Source organism: Molossus molossus, unplaced genomic scaffold (assembly GCF_014108415.1).
Source record: "Molossus molossus isolate mMolMol1 unplaced genomic scaffold, mMolMol1.p scaffold_m16_p_14, whole genome shotgun sequence".
NCBI lineage: Eukaryota > Metazoa > Chordata > Mammalia > Chiroptera > Molossidae > Molossus > Molossus molossus.
In genome coordinates, this window is record NW_023425349.1 from 39,524,914 (window position 1) to 39,547,317 (window position 22,404).

General features: G+C 37.8%; 1 protein-coding gene and 2 pseudogenes across 2 annotated transcripts in view; 2 read left to right on the forward strand and 1 right to left on the reverse strand.

Annotated features, from left to right (window-relative positions):
- Positions 1 to 22,404, forward strand: part of GKAP1 (G kinase anchoring protein 1) — a 58,987-nt gene that overhangs the window by 31,202 nt on the left and 5,381 nt on the right. Inside the window, exons 7-8 of one of the 2 annotated variants that reach the window (XM_036261232.1) lie at positions 12,190 to 12,342; positions 19,825 to 19,926. In XM_036261232.1, coding sequence (XP_036117125.1) covers positions 12,190 to 12,342; positions 19,825 to 19,926 — 255 coding nt within the window. The remainder of the gene's footprint in view (positions 1 to 12,189; positions 12,343 to 19,824; positions 19,927 to 22,404) is intronic. The other variant, XM_036261233.1, reaches the window with a different exon arrangement.
- Positions 8,863 to 9,462, reverse strand: LOC118629682 (annotated as a pseudogene).
- On the forward strand, positions 16,162 to 16,287 carry LOC118630399 (annotated as a pseudogene).

Genomic DNA, 22,404 nt, shown 5'->3' on the forward strand with positions numbered 1-22,404 from the left:
TGTAGTTGTTCATAGTATTTTCTTACAATCCTTTGTATTTCTGTGGTGTCAGTTGTTAATTCTCCTCTCATTTCTGATTTTATTTGGGTCCTCTCTCTTTTTTTTCTTGATGAGTCTTTTTATTTATTTTTTATTTTTTAATTTTTTTTATCCTCACCCGAGGATATTTTTCCATTTTTTTGTACAGATAGAGTGGGAGGGAGAGAGAGAGAGAAACATCGACGTGAAGGGACACATCGAGTGGCTGCCACCCGCACGACCAACCAGGACCGGGGACAAACTGCAACCGAAGTACGTGCCCTTAGCGGGAACCGAACCCGGGTCTCTCAGGGCCGCAGGCCGACACTCTAACCGCTGAGCCAAACTGGCCAGGGCTTGATGAGTCTTTTTAAAGATTTGTCAGTCTTGTTTATCTTTTCAAAGAACCAGCTCTTAGTTTCATTGATCTTTTATATATATATTTTTAGCCTCTATATCATTTATTCCCACTCTAATCTTTATTACTTCCTTCCTTCTACTTTGGGCTTTGTTTTTTGTTCATTTAGGTGTAGGGTTAGATTGTTTAGAGATTTTTTTTGCTTCTGTAATGCTATGAACTCTCAGGACTGTTTTTGCCGCATTTAATATATCTGGTGTTGTTGTGTGTTCATTTTCATTTGTTTCCAGGTGATTTTTCCATTTCTTTCTTGATTACATTGTTAACCCATTCATTGTTTTCTTTTTCTTTATTGACTTTTAGAGAGAGAGGAAGGGAGAGGGAGAGAGAGAAGAAACATCAGTGAGTGAGAACATTGATTGGCCACCTCCTGCATGCCCCCCCCTGGGGATGGGGCCCACAACCTGAGCATGTGCCCTGACGGGGAATCGAACTGGCTACCTCTTGGTGCATGGGTTGATGCTCAGCCACTGAACCACACTGGCCAGGTAACCTATTCATTGTTGGATGACGTAGTATTTAGCTTCCATATGTTTGAATATTTTTTAGGTTTTTTTTTTTTAATTGCATTTGATTTTTCATTTCATACCATTGTGGTCAGAGAAGATACTTGATGTGACTTCAGTTTTCTTGAATTTATTAAGACATATTTTGTGTCATAACGTGTGGTCTGTCTTTGAGAATTTTCCACGTGTACTTAAGAAGAGTGTATTCTGCTGCTTTGGGATGAAATGTTTTGTAAATATCGATTAAATGCATCCAGTCCAGTGTGTTAACGTCACTGTTGCCTTGTTAATTTTTTTGTTGGAAAGATCTATCCATTAATGACAGTGGGGTGTTAAAATCCTCTACTATGACTATTGCTGTCGATCTCCCACTTAATATCCACTACGATATTCTTTATATATTTAGGTGCTTCTGTTTTGGGTGCATAAATGTTTACAAGGGTTATATTCTGTTGTTGGATTGATCCCTTTAGTATTATGTATGTAGTTACCTTTTTTGTCTCGTTATGGCTTGTGTTTTGAAGTCTGTTTGTCGGATATTAGTGTTGCTACCCCAGCTTTTTCAAATTTCCATTTACGTGGAATATTTTTTCCATTTCTTCACTTTCAGTCTCTGTGCATTTTTTGTTCTTAAGTGGGTCTCTTGTAGACAGCATATATATGGGTCATCTTTTCTTAACCATTTAGCTATCCTGTGTCTTTTGATTGGAACATTTAATCATGTACATTTTAGGTTATTATTGATAAGTAGTCATTTATTACTCTTTTATTCTTTATATTTATATTTCTCACTTTCTAAATTTTTTTTTTTCTTCTTCTTAAAGCAGGCCCTTTAACATTTCTTGCAATACCAGTTTGGTGGTAATGAACTCCTTTTGCTTTTTTTTTGTCTAGGAATTTTTTTATTTTGCCTTTAATTTTTAAATGATAGCCTTGCTGAATGGAATAGTCTTGGTTGTAGGTCCTTGCTTTTTATCACTTTGAATATTTCATGCCAGTCCCTTCTGGCCTGAAGTGTTTTTGTCAAAAAATCAGCTGACAGCCTATGGGAACTCCTTTGTAGATAACTAATTGCTTTTCTCTTGCTGTTTAAAAAAAATTTTTTTTTTCATTTATTGATTTTAGAGAGAGAGAGGAAGTGAGAGATGGGGAGAGACAGAAACATCAGTGAGAGAGAACATCGATTGGCCACCTCCTTCATGCCCCACACTGGGGATTGGGCCCACAACCTGGGCATGTGTCCTGACTGGGAATCGAACTGGCAACCTCTTGGTTGACGCTCAACCACTGAGCCACACTGGCCGAACTCTTGATAGTTTTATGATTCTCTCCTTGTCATAATATTTGACATTTTAATTATGATGTGTCTTGGTGCGGTCTTCTTTGGGTTCATCTTGATTGGGACTCTCTGTGCTTTCTGAACTTGTGTGACTTTCTCTTTCACCAGGTTAGGGAAGTTTTGGGCAATTATTTCTTCAAACAGGTTCTCTATTTCTTGCTCTTTCTCTCTTCTTCTTGTACTCCTATGATGTGGATGTTGTTACACTTGTTTTTGTTCCAGAGGTCTTAGAGTCTTCCTCATTTTTTAAAAATTCTTTCTTTTTGATGATATGCTTGGGTGCTTACTGTATTATGTTCTCTAAATCACTGATTTGATCCTCTGCTCCATCTATTGATTCCTTCTAGTGTATTCTTCATTTCAGATGATAATTGTATTTTTTATTTCTGACTGGTTCTTTTTTATGGTTTCTGTGTCTTTTTTTAATGCTTACTATCAGTTCTCACTGAGATCATCTTTTCTACCCCTGATGTCCTTGAGCATCCTTATAACTGTTGTTTTAAACTGTACATCTGGTATTTTAGTTGTTTTCATTTCATTTAATTCTTTTTCTGGGGATTTCTCATGTTCTTTTATTCAGGGCACATTTCTTTATCTTCCCATTTTGTTTCTGTGTATTAGCTAGATCTGCTATGACTCCCAAACTTGTTTTGATGGCTTCATGTTGAAGGTGTCTTGCTGGTTCAGTAGCACTATTCCAATTACCTGAGCTCTGTACTCCAGGCATGTTTCTGTGCACCCTCCTGTTGTTGAGTCTTGAATGCTGTTGGCCCTTTGTGGGTGGAGTTAATACTTCAGGCTGGCTGACTATAAGGATAAACCTCAATCACCATGTATGAGATGCTGTGTAGGGGCTGTTCCTCGACGTGGAATTGTTCCTAGCAGGGTCCGGTGCCTGCCGGAATTCCCTTTTGGATATGCCACTTGTGTGGCTAGTTGGGTTGAACTTGGGTGTGGTTTGAAGCCCACCACTGGTTTTGTTGGTTCTGGAATCACTTGGGCAGGGTTTCCATACAGGTCACTGTCAGACATTGTGTGTAATTAGCATTGGGCTACTTGTCTGGAACTACCATGCTGTTCACTGTCTGTGGCTCTTGCCTGCTGGGACTGGGTGTGTATGGGAGGGACCAGCCTATGTATAAGGGTTGGCTTCTTCCAGTTTTGAGCTGGGGGCGGATGTATAAAATGACCGAGGCTTCCTGAGGTTTGCCTCCCCCTGAGTTACCTGGTCTTCACCTAGGGCCTTCCAAAGAAAGACTTCCCTGGAATACATGTTCTGAAAAACTCAGCAAGATAGAGCCAAAAGTTCCAGCTCTGCATGCCGCTCTGGTCCCCCTGTGCATCTGATCTTAGCAGGATGGGGCCGGCAAAGTGATTCAGCAGGTGGGAGAGACCTGCCCTCTTTCCAAAGCCACACAATTTAGTCACTCTCTGAGTCTCTGCTAAAAAGAGGAACCCCCAAAATCACTACTGGGTGCAGCCAGCTGACCCCTCCACCAGACCTGTATACGACAGAGTGACCTTGCCCCCATTTGGAGACCAGGCAGTGCATTCCCTAGGCTGTTGCTATAACAGTAGGAGTGCTCATTGAGACTCCATGCTTCTGGGGAAAGGGAATTGTGCAGCTGCGATGTCCCTCTGGCTTCTCAGCTGCTGCACCTGGGTTCAGGGTCTAGCCCTTTCTGCATTTCTGCCCTTTTTCCCAGTCTCTATGTGGCTTCTTCTGTAAATCCTTGGTTACAATATTTCAGTTCAGCTAGCCTTCATTCAGCTATTCAGGTTGATTGCTCTATAATTTAGCTGTATATCAATTTGGGGCCAGGAACAGATGAGTGTAACTTCTACCTTCTTTGCAACCTTCTTGGAATCCTCCCTTAATGGTGTCTTTTGAAACACAAAAGTTTTTAATTTTGATGAAGTCTAGTTTATTCATTTCTTTTATGGATTGTGCTTTTGTTGTTCATGTAATAACTCTTTGCCTAACCCAAGGCCACTATGTTTATTCTTCAGCTTTATAGTTTTAGTTTTCCTTTGAAGTTTGTAATCCATTTTTTTTCTTAAATTATGGCAAAATACAGATAATGTAAAATTTACCATCCTAACCATTTTTAAGGGTACAGTGAAGTGATATTAAGTACATTCACATGGTTGTGCAGCTTTACCACCATCCATCTCATAGCCGTTTCATCTTGTAAAACTGAAAATCTATACCTATTAAACAATGGTTTCCCACCCACTCCCCCCAGGAATTGGCAACCACCATTTCACTTTTTGTCTCTATGACTTTGAATACTCTAAGTACCTCATATAAGTAGAATTACACAGCATTTGCCTTTTTGTGATTGACTTTTTCACTTACCCTAATGTCCTGAGGTTTTATCCGTGCTAAAGAATATTGCAGAATTTACTTCCTTTTTATATCTGAATAATATTTGTGAGTGTGTGTGTCACATTTTGTTTACCCATTCATTTGTCAATGGACACTTGAGTTGCTTCCATGTGTTAGCTATTGTGAGTAGTACTGCTGTAAACATGGGTATATAAGTGTCTCTTAGAGACCCTGCTTTTATTTATTTAAAATACTTATTTTCTTTATTGATTTTAAAGAGAGAGGAAGGGAGAGGGAGAGAGAGATAGAAACATTGATGAGAAAGAACATTGGCTGCTTCCTGCATACCCCACACTGGGGATTTGGCCCACAACCTGGGCATGTGCCCTGACTGGGAATTGAACCAGCGACCACTTGATGCATGTATGAACGCTCAACCACTGAGCCACACTGGCCTGGCTTCTTTTAGTCCTTTTAGGAATATACCCAGAAGTAGAATTGCTGAGTCATATAGTAATTCTATTTGTAATATTTTGAGGAATAATCATACTGTTTTACACAGGGATTGTACCAACAATGTACAAGGATGTTTCTCCACATTCTTGTCAACACTTGTTTTCTTTAGATTTTTTTTTTTTTTTTAATTCTTACCTGAGGATATTTTTCCATTTATCTTCAGATAGAGTGGGAGGGAGGGAAGGAGGAAGAGAGAGAGAGAGAAACATCGTTGTGTGAGAGACACATTAATTGGTTGCCTCCTGAACGACCCCCAACCAGGGCTGGGGACGAACTGCAACTGGGGTATGAGCCCTTGGTGGGAATGAACCCATGACTCTGGTCTGTGGGCCAATGCTCTAACTGCGAAGCCAAACCGGCCAGGGCTTTTTTTTTTTTTTTTTAAATAGTAATCATCCAAATGGTGTCAGGTGGTATCTCACTGTTATTTTGATTTGTGTTTCCCTAAAGATTAGTGATGTTGAGCATCTTTACATTTGCTTATTGGCTGTTGATATATCTTCTTTAGAGAAATGTTTTTTCAAGTCAGTGCTTATTTTTAAATTGGGTTGTCGTTTTGAGTTTTAGGGTATCTATCTATATATAATATTTGCATTTTTGATATTTGTTATCAGATATGTGATTTGCAAATACTTTTTCTCATTTTGTGGGTTGACTGGGTCATGATGTATGCTTTTAATATGCTGTTGAATTCTGTTTGCTAGTATGCTGAGGATTTTTGCATTAATGTCCATAGGGGATATTGGTCTGTGGTTTTCTTTTCTTGTATTTTTTAAATGTTAGGTAGAATTCACCAGTGAGGCCATCAGGTCCTGGGCTTTTCTTTGTTGGGAGACTTTTTATTACTCTTTGAATCTCATTACTAGTTACAGTTCTATTCAGATTTTCTGTTATTAGTACTTTAATCTTGGTAGGTTTTGTGTTTCTAGGAATTAATTGGTTTCATCTTGGTTATCCTAGCACCATTTGTTGAAAATAGTCTTGTTTCCTTAATGAAGTACCTTGACACATTAAAAATAAATAAATTTATCATAAATGTGAAGGCTTATGTCTAGCCTATCAATTATGTTCCAGTGATCTATAGGGCTATACTTATAGAACTATTGTATATTGTATTTTACATTATATGCTTGGCACATAATAAGTGTTCGTGATTTGACTTAAATTAACATTGAGTTGGCTAGATATTAAATTTTAAAGTCTGTGTTCTTATGTTTGCCACATTTTTGTACTTTTTTCTTTTGGGGTATGTATGGGGGGGTTCTCGTGGTGGATTTATTTCTGCTTCTTTTCCCTGTAGTTTCTTATCAAGGTATCTTTTGAAAGATTTTATCCTTAGGCTGAAAAGAAATTTTATGCCTCACTAAAAAATACTCAGAAACAGAGTACCCTTTGGGATAAGCATGCTGGTAATGGTAGCAGCTATAAAAAAAATAGGACACAGTGCCCTGGCCTGTGTGGCTCAGTTGGTTGGGCATCGTCCCATGCACCAAAAGGTTGCTGGTTTGATTTCAGGTCAGGGCACATGCCTGGGTTGAGGCTGGATCCCTAGTTATGCTGGAGGCAGCTGATCGATGTTTCCACCTCACATTGATGTTTCTCTCCCCCCCCTTCCCTTCCTCTCTTTCTAAAAATCAATATATTTAGAAAACAAACAACAAACAGAACACTACTGGAACTGCAGTCTTTTTTTAAAATTGAATTTATTGGAATGATGTTGGTTTACAAAACCATACAGGTTTCAAGTGTACACTCAACAAATCATCAACACACTGCATCTTGTGCCCATCACCCAATGCTAAGTCTCTTTCTGTCCCCTCTCTCCCCTTTTCCCACCTTCACTTATCCCCAACCCCCTTTCCCTTGGGCTATTATCACACTGTTTTCTGCATCTGTGTGTGTGTGTTTGCCTAATCCCTTCACCTTTTTTCATTCAGCCCCTTCAAGCCCCCCTCCCCTCTGACAGCTGTCAGTCTAGTCTGTTCCATGTAACCATGCCTCTGTTTCTGTTTTGTGGAACTGCAGTATTGAGGGAAGTGAAATCCAGAAGCTGATTAGTTGCTATCACCCTGCTATTTATTTCACAGAAGCTCAGTAGTGTTTTTAAGCATTGCTTTAAATGAAATCTTAGTGGAGTATACCAGAATTATTTTTTGAAGCAGTAGACTTAGAGTTATATCTATACTACTTAGCAATATAATGACTCATGGGCAAGTGTATTTAACTTTCATGAAGCCGTGGGAAATAATTCTTATTTTATCATCCTCTTGTAGTGTTGATAAGATTCAAATAAAGTGATGTTTGTGTAAGTCCTTTGTAAAATATAAAGTGCTGTACAAATTTTTAATTTTAAAATTGATTTTAAAAAACAAACTAAAAACATGGTCTTCGAAGTCTCTGAAAAGTGAAGAGACTAAAGTTGCACAGTGTTGTGCTAATCCAGGAGGGTTCTCACCAGTCTGACTTTTATTTATTTTAATTAATTAATTTATTTTTGTTACAGATGTTTCCCCCCCCCCCCACTGATTCCCCCCTTCCCCTCCCTCCTGCCCTGTCCCCAGCTTTGTTGTCCATGTCCATTGTTCATGCATACATGCATATAAGTTCTGTGGTTTATCTCTCCCCCACCACCCCTTCTTCAAGGGCTTGTCAGTCTGCACCCCACTTCCATGTCTCTGGGACTACCCCATTCCTCAGACTGTTATGTTCATTATATTCCACAAATAAGTAAGATCATAGGATACTTGTCTTACTCTGTTTGGCTTATTTCACTTAGGATAATACTTTCCAGGTCCCTCCATGTAGTCTCAAAGGATAAGAGATCTTTCTTTCTTACAGCTGCGTAGTACTCCATTGTGTGTATGTACCACAGCTTTTTTATCCATTTGTCTACTGATGGACACTTGGGCTGTTTCCAGATCTTGGCTATTGTAAATAGTGCTTGCTATGAACATGGGGGTACATACATTCTTTCTGATTGGTGTTTCAGGCTTCTTAGGGTATATTCCTAGAAGTGGGATCACTGGGTCAAATGGCAGTTCAAATTTTAATTTTTTGAGGTAACACCATATTGTTTTCCGTAGTGGCTGCACCAGTCTGCATTCCCACCAGCAGTGTACTAGAGTCCCCTTTTCTCCACACCCTCTCCAACACTTGTTTGATGATTTATTGATGGCGGCCATTCTGACAGGTATGAGGTGATACCTCATTGTTGTTTTAATTTGCATCTCTCTGATGATTAGTGATGTTGAGCATTTCGTCATATGTCTCTTGGCCATTTGTATGTCCTGTTTGGAGAGGTGTCTATTTAGCTTCTCTGCCCATTTTTTAATTGGGTTATCTTCCTTTTGTTGAATTGTATGAGCACTCTATACATATTGGAAATCAACTCCTTATCTGATATATCATTGGCAATTATGCTCTCCCAAACAGTGGGCTGCCTTTCCATTTCGACGATTGTATCTTTTGCTGTGCAGAAGCTTTGTAGTTTGATGTAGTCCCATGTGTTCATTTTCTCCTTTGTTTCTGTTACCTTAGGGGATGTATCAGTGAAAATTCTGCTACGTATGATGTCTGAAATTTGGTTGCCTACAGTTTCTTCCAGGATTTTTATGGATTCATGAGCCATATTTAAGTCTTTTATCCATTTTGAGTTTATTCTTGTGTATGGTGTAAGTTGATGGTCTAGTTCCATTTTTTTGCATCAGGCTGACTTTTAAAGCATTTTGTTTGGGGTTTAGGATTCCACTTCATCATCATCATCACTGTCATCAGCGTTGTTGTTCTCCCCTTCCTCTTCTTCCCTTTTCTCCTTAAGCATTTTCAGATATTTACTAGCTAATATCTTTTTTGGCAAGAAACGGAAAAGTTTCCAATTTCTTTGCAGTATTTGATAAATCATTGTGCCTTTTTTTTGTTTTAAGTTTTTACTGATTTTTTAGAGAGGAGAGAGAGATAGAAACATCGATGTGAGAGAGACACATCGATGGGCTGCTTCCTGCACATTCCCTACTGGGAATCGAGCCCAAAACCTGGGTATATGCCCTGACTGGGAATGATACCGGGATATCTCAGTCCATGCGACAATGATCAATCCACTGAGCCACACTGGCTGGGCATAAGTAAGTGCTTTCTTTTCTTTTCCACTGCCATGCATATTGGAATAGGTGGCTAGATATTGAACAAAGAGTTCCATAGCCTTAGCTGTGAGCAGGAGCGCCTCCTGGTTGATGCTGGACAACTCGGGATATCTTCATGAGGACCTGGATGTGGGACAGGGCAGCAACATGAGGCATGGCTCCCTGCACTTGTCTCTGCCCATGACCATGTCAGCCATCTTCCTGCCTTTCCCCCACCATGGCAGCAAATCTGCTGCAAGGTGGCTGGCCCACGGTGGCAATGTGGGAACCATGGCCCACTGCCCTGTGGGAGTTGTAGTCCTTAATGTCATTTGTATAGCTATTAAGCATTGATAACTTTTTTTTTTTTTTTTCTCTCTCAGACACTTTCTAACATAACGTAAAGGGAAAAGGATGAGCAGTCAATGAACTGTTGGGTCATTTGCTCATGAATTCAATTAAAATGGATAAAATTAGGATATTATTGCTCAAAAATGTAGGACTTAGGTGGAACCAATGAGAGTGAGAGGGACATTTTCTCCATTCTCTGACTTTGAAACATTAAGTTAGAAAGGCAATGCTACTTTTCTTGGAGAATATGTAAATTTTGTAATTTTATGTAATTGAGTAGATTATAATAAAATTTTATCTCTATCATTGATGTATATAATTTATGTGAAATTATTTTTAAATGTATTGTAAAAATTGAGGAATACGAAGGTGCAATAATCAAGCCAGTCTAGTATGATGTAATAGTAGCCATAAAGGTTGCTTTAAAATGAAATCTTAGTGGAGTATAGCAGAATTTATTTTTTCAAACAGTAGACTTAGAGTCTACCATTTAGTGGTATATATCTGTACCACTTAGCAATATAATGACTCATGGGCAAGTGTATTTAACTTTAAATTAAAACTCCAGAAAAGAAACCTGTACATTTATGTTCAGTTGATTTTGAACAAGGGTGCCAAAAGAATTCAGTGGAGAAAGAGTAATCTTTGCAGCAGGTGATGCTGATATCTACATGAAAAAGAATGGATTTGTTGGGGTGTTGAACATACAATACAGTGTACAGATGATGTGTTGTATGTAGAATTGTGCACCTGAAACCTATATAACTTTGTTAACTAGTGTCACCCCAATAAATTTAATAAAAAGGGAGAAAAAAAATGAATTTAGACCCTCTTCTTCACACCATGCACAGAAAATAACTGAAAATAAATTATAGACCTAAATGTAAGAGTTAAAACTAAAGCTCATGGAAGAAAATATAGTAGTAACTCTTTGTGACCTTGAGTTATGCAGTGGTTTCTTGGATAATTGAACTTTGTCAAAATTAAAAACTTTTGTGATACAAAGGACACCTTCAAGAATGTGAAAAGAGAACCGACAGGATGGGAGAAAATATTTGCTAATCATATATTTGGTAAGAGACTTGTATCTATAGAATATATAAAGAACTCTTAGAATGCAAAAATAAAAGCAACCTAATTAAAAAGTGGGCAAAGGATCTGAGTGGACATATTTCCAAAAAGATATGTAAATGTCCAATAAGTACTTGAAACAAGGCATCAGAGAAATGCAACTCAAAACCACAATGAAATACCTTTCCACACCTATTCCTGTTGCCAGGTAGTTCATCTGGCTAGAGCATCATCCTAATACACCAAGGTTGCAGGTTTGATCCCTGGTCAGGGCACGTATAAGAATCAGCCAATGAATGCATGAATAAGTGGAACAACAAATTGATGTTTCTCTTTCTCTTCCTCTCTCTCTCAAATCAATAAAAAAAAAAAAAAAAATCCTTGACCAGGTAGCTCAGTTGGAGTGTTGTCCCATATACCTAAAGCTTATGTGTTTGATTCCTGGTTGGGACACATACCTAGGTTGAGGGTTCGATCCCCGGTCAGGGTGCATACAAGAGGCAACCGATTGATACTTTTCTCTCACATTGATGTTTCTCTCTCCTCTCTTTCTCTCCCTTTCTCTCTAAAAATCAATAAAAAAACTTATCCTTGGGTGAGGATTAAAAGAAAAGGACAGATAATAAATTTTGGTGAGAATGTGAAGAAATTAGAATTCTCATGCACTGTTAGTGGGATTGTAAAATAGTCTGGCTACTTTGAAAAGCGATCTGGCAGTTCCTTAAAAGATTAAACATAGAATTACCATATGTCTCAGCAATTCTACTTCAAGGCATATATATACCTGAGAGAATTGAAAACATGTCCATACAAAAACTCGTGCTTGAATATTTATAACAGCATTATACACAATTGCCAAAAATGAAAACAACCCAAATGCCTATCAGTCAGTGAAGGGAGAAATAAAATGTGGTGTATCCATCAATGAGATATTATTTGGCAATAGGAATGAAGTAGTGATACATACTATAATATAGATGAACCTTGAAAACATTTTGCTAAGTGAAAGAAGCCAGTGAAGAAAGACCACATTTTATATGAATTCATTTATGTTATATGTCTAGAGTAGCCAAATCTATACTGACAGAAAGTAGTCTTGCCCAGGGGACAACTGGGATGGGGGCAGGGCAGGTATTAGGAAGAAATGAGGAATGACCACTAAAAGCTTCAGGGTTTCTTTTTAGGGATGAAACTGTTATAAAATTGATTTTGGTTATGATTGTACAACTCTGTGAGAATACTTAAAACCATTGAATTGTGCACATTAAATGGCTGAATTGTATAGTATATGGATTAAATTTTTTTTTAATCAAGTAATACCCGACTTAGAAAATATGAAGAAGTATGAAAACATTTCAAAATGTGTCTCTACTGTTTATCTTCTGGAGATAGAGGAGAATTAGATGGTTGATAGTCTCTTAGTTACCCTTTTTTTTTCATTTTCTTTTTATTGGCTGACTAGGCTTATTAAATGCATACACTTTTGTGTTAAATGATAGTAAATCAAAATTCATTTTTGACAGGAATTGAGTTCTTCTCAGACTTTATCACATGATGGAGGATTCTTCAATAGACTGGAAGATGATGTTCATAAAATTCTTACTAGAGAAAAAAGAAGAGAACAGCTTACAGAATATAATGGAACAGATAATTGTGCAGCTCATGAACACAACCAGGCATGTAAAATAGAAAATTCTCTTAAAAATCACAATAAAACTAAAATACAATTTTTCTTAAAAAACAAAACAAAAACATACGCAGTGGAATCCAGTTGTGATTCTGTTAAGGTATAGCTTTAGGATTTGTCTTAGTCATAGATGTTTATATTAAAAAGTATGAAGTACTTCATTCATTGGTGAATATTTATTGAATATGTGCTATATACTAGGCACTATTAGGCTCCAGTGGAGGGGAGTCGGAATACCAAGATGGATAAGACCATCCTTTCCTTAGACGTGCAAAGTAGTGGGGATTGGAGGAGATAGACCTATAAAAAGAATATCATTCAGCATGATGAAGGCTTTAGGAGAGATGTGAACAAGGAAGAAATTTTGAATAGAAAAGGTTAATAGATCACTCAAGTAAATTGTGAAAGGTACAAAAAGAAGTGACATTTGGGATGGACTTTGAATGATGAATAAATAACTGTGTAAGCTGAGAATTGGAGAAAGCCTAAGGGATTTGTAAGAACAAAGACCCGGAGTTATGAAAGGCCTTAGACGGAATATTCAGGAAACGGAAAAATTCTGCATCTAAGAAGTATAGAGTTAAGTGAGTGTGGGATAATATGACTGGAGAAATAGATTGCATTTAGATTATAAAGGTCTTTTAATGTGAAAATAAGTCAGATTTTTATCCTGTAGACCAGGGGTTGAGTGGGAGGGAGAGAGGAACAGAGAGAGAGAGAGAGAAACATCGATGTGAAAGGAACACATCGAGTGGCTGCCACCCTCACGACCAACCAGGGCCGGGGACAAACTGCAACCGAGGCACGTGCCCTTAGCGGGAACCAAACCCGGGTCTCTCAGGACCGCAGGCCGACGCTCTAACCGCTGAGCCAAACCGGCCAGGGCAGTAGTTTGTTTTTATAAGGCGCACAAGCTAAGAATGATATTCACATTTTTATTTTATTTCTTTTTCTCCATTTTAATGAATTTATTGGGTTATACTGGTTAACAAAATTATACCGATTTCAGGTGCATAATTCTACAACACATCATCTGTGCACTGTCTTGTGTGTTCACCGCCCCAAGTCAAGTCTCTGGCCATCACCATTTATCCCCTCTATACCTTCCTCTACCTTCTCCCACTCCCTTCCGGCAAACACCACACTGTTTTCAGTGTCTATGATTTTCTTTCTTTTTTGCTCAATCCCTCTACCTCTCCAACCAGTCCCTTTACCTCCCACCCCCACACACAGCTGTCAGACTGCTCTCTGTGAGTTTGTCTCTATTTTGCTTGTCATTCACATTTTTAAAATACTGTTTTTAAAAAAGGATCTTACTCTGGTCAGGTGGCTCAGTTGGAGCATCATCCTGTACACCAAAAGGTTTCACGTTTGATTCTTGGTCAGGGCACATACCTAGGCTGGGTGTTTGATCCCCAGTCAGGGAGTGTACGGGAAGCAACCAATTGATGTTTCTCTCTCTTTCTCCCTTCCTCTCTTTCTCAAATCAATAAAAACATCCTTGGGTGAGGGTTAAGAAAAAAAAAAAGATCTCATCATATAGAGACTTACAAATCTATTTCTGATGACAACCTCTAGTCTTCTATCTTACTTTCTCTTAAACCATGAACCTGTTATTTATCTTATATGTGAATGCTTTCTTTTTCCTTGATTTTCTTTTATTCCCTGTTTGCCAGTACACAGCATTAATTCCTGGGTTGCCAGGTATTGCTGAAAAAACAGTGCTAATGTTCTGTTCTGAAAATCAGTGCTGTCTAACTTTTACCATATCCTTATTTCTACTTAACAGTCTTGATTCATCTCTTTCTGACTTGGAAAGATTCCTACAGTGGCTATTCCAAATTCTAAAAGCTCATTTCCCATTTTGTCATTCTCTTCAATGGATGTTATCTCTTTGTTTCCTAAGACTCATAAATTCAATCATTCAACAAATTAAACACCTACTATATTGTTTATAGGACATGAGAATTCAGACCCTTAAGAGCTGTTTATTCCAATGCAAGCAATAAGATTGGTTAATAAATAACACTAACATAATTCCACATGAAAATCTATTTTCAACTTAGTAGTGGGTAAGCCTTGCCTGCCCTGAGGTACTTGAGAGCTGCTTCTTTTCTGGCATTGAATTAAATTTAATATTTTCTTGTCTTGCCTTGACTGTCAAAATTTATGTATAGTCCAAGCAACCATGTTAACATTTATGATCCATAATTTCTTATTTTTTTAGCCATTTCAAATAATTTTTTGATAGAAAGAATGACATTTATATATTTAAACAAATAGGCATCTTAAATTTTTGTAGAACAAAATTGGGTATATATGTTTAGTTAAATGAAAACCATAGGACAGTGCACTATGGTAGAAAGGGATAAAAGTCTTTGAAATCAAACCTAGTAACACAAGATAATAGCTTCTGCAGTTTATCACCTGTGTTACATTGGGATGAAATTATCTGTCTGTCATGTACTGTTAGGAAAATTAGCAATTATAATTTAAAATGTTTGGCAGAGCATGTTGTACACAGTACACATTTAATAAATAGATAATTATTTTTGTACAAGGTAGAAAATGGTAAGTCCAAGAAAAGGATATACTGATAAAGTGTGATAGTAAGTTACATGAATGGAGATCAGAGATAGCTTTCTTAGAAGAAAATAGCTTTTGAATTAGAATTTAAAAGACGGTAGAATTTGAACATGTAGAGGCGAGGGAGCAGAAACTGGAATGCCATGACTAAAAGTATTGAGGCAGTGAAGTATAAACCAGTTTAATTAAAACAGAAGGATCACAGAGGAGAATAGCATCAGTTAAGTTTGGTAAGGTAGGTTGGAAAAGATTGTGGAAGATTTAAAATCCCGATTTATGATTTAGTTAGTAGATAGTAAAGAATTTTTTAAAGTGTTCCAGTATAGAACAGGGTTATATATGGTGATATTAATTTCCACTGCATTGCCTAGGAAAATCTAAATGAAGGTGAGGACTAGTGATAGGAATTAGATAGATGATACTCAGTATTGTTATGGATATAGAACAACAGTAACTAAAATATTAGTGATAGTGTAAATTGGTATAACAATTTTGGAAAACAATTTGGCATTAACTTTTAAAGTTGAGGATGAGCCCTGGCTACTTTGGCTCAGCAGTTGGAGCATCGACCTGTGGATGGAAGGGTTGCAAATTCGATTCCTAGTCAAGGGCATGTACTAAGGTTGCAGGTTCGATCATGGGCCCTGATGGGAGGCAACCAGTAATTGTCTCTCTCTCTCTCTCCCGCCCTGCTCCCTTCCTCCTCTTTCTTCCCCCCTCCACTTTCTCAAAAAATCAGTGGAGCCCTGGTCAGTTTGGCTCAGCGGTGAGAGTGTTGGCCTGTGGTCTGGAGAGCCCCGGGTTTGGTTCCCGCTAAGAGCACATACCTTGGTTGCAGTTTTTCCCCCGGCCTTGGTTGGGTTGTGCGGGGGGCAACCACTCGATGTGTCTCTTTCACGTCGATGTTTCTCTCTCTCTCCCACTCTATCTGAACAAAAAATGGAAAAATGTCCTGGGGTGAGGATAAAAAAACAAACAAACAATGGAAAAATATCCTTGGGTGAGGATTAACCAAAAAATAAATAAAGTTGGAGATGATGGGCAGACTGTATGTTCTAGAAATTCTACCCTAGATTAAATCCTGGAAACGTGTTCAAGAAGAATGTTGAAAACTCAGCTGTTTGTAATTACAGAATCAGTAGGAGAAATGAATGACAACTATACTTAGCAACATGGATGAATATAAAAACCATAATGTTTACTTTTAAAAAATCAAGTCACCATACCCTGGTTTCTCTTCAAATCGCATAAATCTTTCGCCTTTTATTGAAGATTTTCGTGCAGAGGAATAAAAAAAAACAAAATCAAGTCACCAAATAATAGTTTGATGCCATTTATATTAATTTCAAAAAGTAGAAAACTATATATTTTAGGGATATATGTATGTAGTAAAAGACTAAGAGGAAGAGATTGACAAAATTTGTAACAGGAGGGGGAGGGGTACAGATAAGACCAGGGATAGGCACATGGGGGATGCCAAATTATTGGTAATGTTCAATGTTTTTTCCATTAAATGTATTGGGGTGACATTGATTAACAAAATTATATAGGTTTTAAGTGTACATTTCTATGATACATGATATGTATATTGCATTGTGTGCCCTCTACCCAAAGTCAGATCTGCTTCCGTCATCATATATTTGACTCCCTTTACTACCTCCCCTACCCCCTTCCCTCTGGTAACCACTATACTGTTGTCTGAGCTTTTGAGTTTTTGTTTGTTTTTCTTGTATGTTCATTTGTTGCTTTCACTTTTATATCCCACATATAGTGAAACCATATGGTTCTTGACTTTTTCTGTCTGGTTTGCATCACTTAACATGACATTCTCAAGATCTAACCACGTTGTCACAAATGGCAGTATTTCATCTTTTGTAATGGCTGAGTAGTGTACCACATCTTCTTTATCCAATCTATTGAAGGACAGACACTTCAGTTGTTTCCATGTCTTGGCTACTGTAAATAATGCTTTAGTGAACATAGGGGTGCATATATCTTTGCAAATAAATGTTTTCACATTTTTGGGGTAGATACCCCGAAGAGATGTTATTGGGTCATATGGTAACTCTGTTCTTAATTTTTTGAGGATTCTCCATTCTATTTTCAGTGTTCCAAATCCTAATCTGTATATTGCATTCTTTTTTTCTTTTGTTTTACCTGTATTGTTTATATGTATTTCTTTTGCATATGTGAAAAATTTTTTTTTAATCCTCACTTGACATTTTTCCATATTTCGTTCAGATAGAGTGGGAGGGAGGGAAGGAGAGAGAAACATCGACGTAAAAGGGACACATTGAGTGGTTGCCTCCCGCATGACCCAACCAGGGCCGGGGACAAACTGCAACCAAGGCACGTGCCCTTAGCAGGAACCGAACCTGGGTCTCTCTGGACTACAGGTCGACGCTCTAACCACTGAGCCAAACTGGCCAGGGCACATGTGAAATTTTTCATAATTAAAAAAATTAGTATTTTCTCATATTATGTCATTGAGTATAATGGGAAAAAAGAAGATTGAGGCCATTTAAAAAAATACTCTACAGCCTGGCCGGAGTGGCTTAGTGGACTGAGCATCATCCCATGGACTGAGAAGTCTCCCTTCCATTTATATGTCTTGGTTGTAGGCTCGATCCCCAGTAGGGGGTGTGCAGGAGGTGATCCATGTTTCTATCTCTCCCTTTCTTTCTAAATAAAATAATTATTTTTAAAAAGATACTGCCCTGGAAAGTGTGCTCAGTGGTTAGAGCGTTGGCCCACACACTGAAGGGTCATGGGTTCGATTTCTGGTACATACCTGGGTTGCAGGTTTGATCCCCAGGCCCGATTGGGGTGTGTGCAGGAAGCAACTGATTGATGTCTCTCTCTCACATTGGTGTTTCTCTCTCTCTCTCTCTCTCTCAATCCTCCCTTCCCTTCCACTCTCTCTAAAAAATCAATGGAAAAAATATCCTTGGGTGAGGGTTAATAACAACAACAATAATTATAATAAAATACTCTCTTTTTTTACCTCCTTCCTCTCTCCATTGTGCTTCTTTCTCAGAGAAAGAAAGCTCCTCTTTTTGCAAAGGTTAAAATCCATTTTTACTGTACATTAATTAATATATTGGGAATGTTTAAAGGTGAAAAAAATAATTTAACCCTAATTTGACCATTCTTAACACAACATTTGGTTTCATTTCTCAATACTTCTTTTCTAGGAAAATGCCATGAGTAGGTATTTAAAAATAATTGTAACAGTAAGTAATATAGTTTCATAGCCCTTTTGTAAACCATGCATTATATTCTGTTGAATCAATATGCTGTAATTTTCTTGCTATTGAACATTTAGGCTGTTTAGCATTGGTCACCCAATACTCATTGAACATCTTTATGTATTTTAAAAAGTTTTTTATCCTCACCAGAGGACATTTTTTCATTTTTTGTTCAGATAGAGTAGGAGGGAGAGAGAGAGAAACAGCGACGTGAAAGGGACACATCGAGTGGCTGCCTCCCGCTCGGCCCCAACCAGGGCCGAGGACAAACTGCAACCAAGGTATGTGCCCTTAGCGGGAACTGAACCTGGGTCTCTCTGGACCGTAGGCTGACGCTCTTTAACAGCTGAGCCAAACCGGCCAGGGCCACATCTTTATGGATTTAAATTGTTTTTCTTTATTGATTTTAGAGAGAGGAGAGGGAGAGAGAGAGAAACATCGATGAGAGAAAACATCGATTGGCTGCCTCCTGCTTGCCCCACTGGGGATCAGGCCCACAACCTGGGCATGTGCCCTGACTGGGAATCAAACTGGCACCTCTTGGTGCATGGGTTTGACGCTCAACCACTGACCCACACCAGCTGAGCTACCTATCTAATTTTTTGATAAGTTATTACCTTGGAATAAATTCTTAAAAATAGTGAAGGAGTCAAAGGATATAAACATCTGTGTTGCTCTTGATGCATATCAACATTGTCTTCCATCAGCAGGATGTTTTCTCCACAACTTCACTGACATTGGGATCATCCACTTCTGATCCCACTCACCTTATGGCCTTCAGGTCTCTGTTTTAGTAATTGCCCTTACTATGTGCAAATGCAGGCTCATTATCTACTCTACAAACCAAGCATTGGCATGACTTCTGTCATTTCTGTTTTTGGTTTTATCACTTTATCTAGATATCTAGACTCTAAACTTCCTTTTTCACTTTGCTGCTTTTCAAGGCTTGCTATACTGTATAGAGTTATTTTTTAGGCAAATTCCTCTTCATTTCAATAACTTTGTTTTGATCCTGTATTCTCCCAGATGAAATTGTGACTGTCTTGCTAAGTTCTAAAGTACAAAATCCTATTGGAATTTCAATTGAAATTGTATTGAATTTAGAAAGTAATATATTTAGTAATATTTAGTCTTTCTGTCTGCAGACATACTTTGTTCTATATCCTTTAAGTATTTTATAATTTTCTTTATGGATCCTGAAAATTTCTGAATTTTTTCTTGGGGATATTTTTTATTGCTATTGGGAGAAAATGGTTTTTCTAGTTATATCTTCTACCTGCTGATTGCTGATATACAGAAAAGCTATTTATTTTTGGCTTTTATTATTTATTTTGTGTTTTTTCTCATTTTCAGTTATTTTGGGTCTTAAAGATAAACTAATACTTGTCACAGAGTACCTTTAATATGTTTATTTATAGACATTTCATAGCCTAGGAATTTTGTAGTTTGAGATTAATCATAAATATCTTATTAATTAATTACAATTATATCATTGAATAGAAGTGGAAATACAATCAACAGTTGAAGATGAATTAAAAGAGATAATTGGGATTTTTTTCTTTTAAACTTTTCACAAAGGAATACTGTAAACCAGAATTAGCAGGCTTAGTTCTAAAATAGTGTTTTTCTCTCTTTAGGAAGTAGTTCTGAAAGATGGAAGAATTGAAAGACTAAAGTTGGAACTTGAAAGGAAAGATGCTGAAATCCAGAAGCTGAAAAATGTGATCACTCAATGGGAGGTGGGTGTTTACTTACTGTTGTAAACTGGTAATCTGCATATTTTTTGTTTTCTTATATATATTTAATGTTTGATAGAAATAATGTTTCTGCTGTTTTTGTTTTTTTCCCTACTGCTTTGGTTTTTAAACTCAATGTTTTAAAATTGGAATGATAATTTTTTTATGGTAAAATACATATAACATTAAATAAGCCATTTTAACTATTTTTAAGTGTATAATTCAGTAGCATTAAGTACCTTTGTAATGTTGTATAGCCATCACCACTGTTTCCAAAACTTTTTCATTATTCCAAACTCTGTACCCATTAAACAGCTCACTATTTCCTCTTCCCTTGAAGCCTGTGGTAACTTCTACTTTATGATTTTGCTTCTTCCGGTACTTCATATAAGTGGAATCATATATTTGTTCTATTGTGTCTGGTTTATTTCACTTAGCATAATGTTTTCAAGGTTCATCCATGTTTTAGCATGTGTCAGAATTTCATTCCTTTTTATGACCAAATGATATTCTAGTGTATGTATGTAGTACATTTTGTTTATTCATCTGTTGTTGAACACTTGCGTTGTTTCCTTTTGGTTACTGTGAATAATGCTGCAATGAACCTTGGTGTACAAGTATTTGAATCCCTGCTTTTAATTCCTTTGGTTATATAGCTAAAAGTGAATTGCTGGGTCATACGGGTACTTCTACGTTTAACCTTTTGAAGTACTGCCAAATTGTTTTCCATAACAGCTGTACCATTTTACCTCCACATCATCAATGCACAAAGATTCCAGTTTCTCTACATGCTCACTAACACTTGTTATTTATAGTTTAACTATAAACCTCCTCCCTCCCTCCCTCCCTCCCTCCCTCCCTCCCTCCCTCCCTTCCCTGCCTCCTTCCTTCCTTCCTTCCTTCCTTCCTTCCTTCCTTCCTTCCTTCCTTCCTTCCTTCCTTCCTCCCTTCCTCCCTCCCTCCCTCCCTCCCTCCCTCCCTCCCTCCCTCCCTCCCCTCTCCCCTTCCTCCCTCCCTTCCCTCCCCCCCTCCCCCTTTTCCCTCCTGTTTCCCTTCCTTCCCTTCCTTCTGCTTTAAAAACATTTCTCTTATTTATCTCAAGTGTCTTTCTAGGCCCTGCATATGTAATAGTGAAAAAATGATGAATGAAGTTCTAGCCCTGATGATGGTTTTTAACATTTTCTTTCCTTCTCTGCTCATGCCTTTAATAATAATCCCCACCCATTTCCCTTAGCTTTTTCTTTGTCGTTTATATTTTTTTTTTTGCTTTTGTTGAGCACATACTATGTGACAGACAAATATAGGATGACTTAGCAAGAAGCTCATAGACTAATGGCGAAGATAAACATGCAAATAATTATAGTGTAGACTTTATAACTGAGATTTGACTGAGTGCTCCAGAAGCACAGAAACAGAAATTAATTAGTTGTTGCTACTGAAAACTGGTAAGGATTTTACAGAAAAGATGGTGTTTCCAGGTAGAGAGAACAGCGCATACAAAGGCATGGGAATGATAGGAAATGCACTTGCGGATGTTTAGAGAAATGGGAAGTTGTAGAACGTGAAATTGTGGATGTTAGTTGGGGTCAGAATTTAAAAGGTCAGTGACATGAAAATTGTCCTGTGGGATGGTAATGCACATAGCTGAGGGCCTGGAGTGAATATAGTCTGGTAAAACAATTAACGGGTATTGAGTGTAAGAGCAAGAGCACATTTTGACCTTGATTAGGCAGTGGGAATAATAGATCCCATTTTGAACATGTTGATTTGAAATAGCTATGGATTCAGGCACAGATGTTAAGGATGTAGTAGGGCACAGTGGAGTCACGATGTATATGTATTTAACTTTAAGTGCTCTCTTTTTCATGAAATTAAAAATACCAAAAAGGGCACTGTATATTTCATTTGTGCTCTTTATTATAAATTGCATGGTACTAGTATTTTATGTATTTGTTTTTATAGATACATTTACTACTTAGGATTGTATATATTACATGTTATTTTTATGGGCAATATAAAGAATTTCCATGGGGCCCTGGCTGGTTTGGCTCAGCGGTTACAGCGTCGGCCCGTGGACCAAAGAGTCCCAGGTTCGGTTCCTGCTAAGAGCACGTACCTTGGTTGCAGTATGTCCCTGGCCCTGGTTGGGGTCGTGTGGGTGCCTACCACTCGATGTGTCTCTCGCATATCGATGTTTCTCTTTCTCTCTCTCGTCCTCCCTCTCTTCCTCCCGCTCTAATTGAATTTCCATGGGTAATGTTGCTCATTTGCAATGTCCACTTTATGTGCTCATCTTAGACTCTAAGGCTAGTATAAGAGGTGACTCCATGTATACCGAGCTGAACCTTAAACAAAAGGCTTGAGCTAGAGATAGTTTGGTGAGATAATAACATTGATTGAAGCCCTGAGAATTAGAATTTTGTAAGATACAGTTCATATTCACAGTGGATATATTTCTACATTCAAAGTGAATATAGTTGT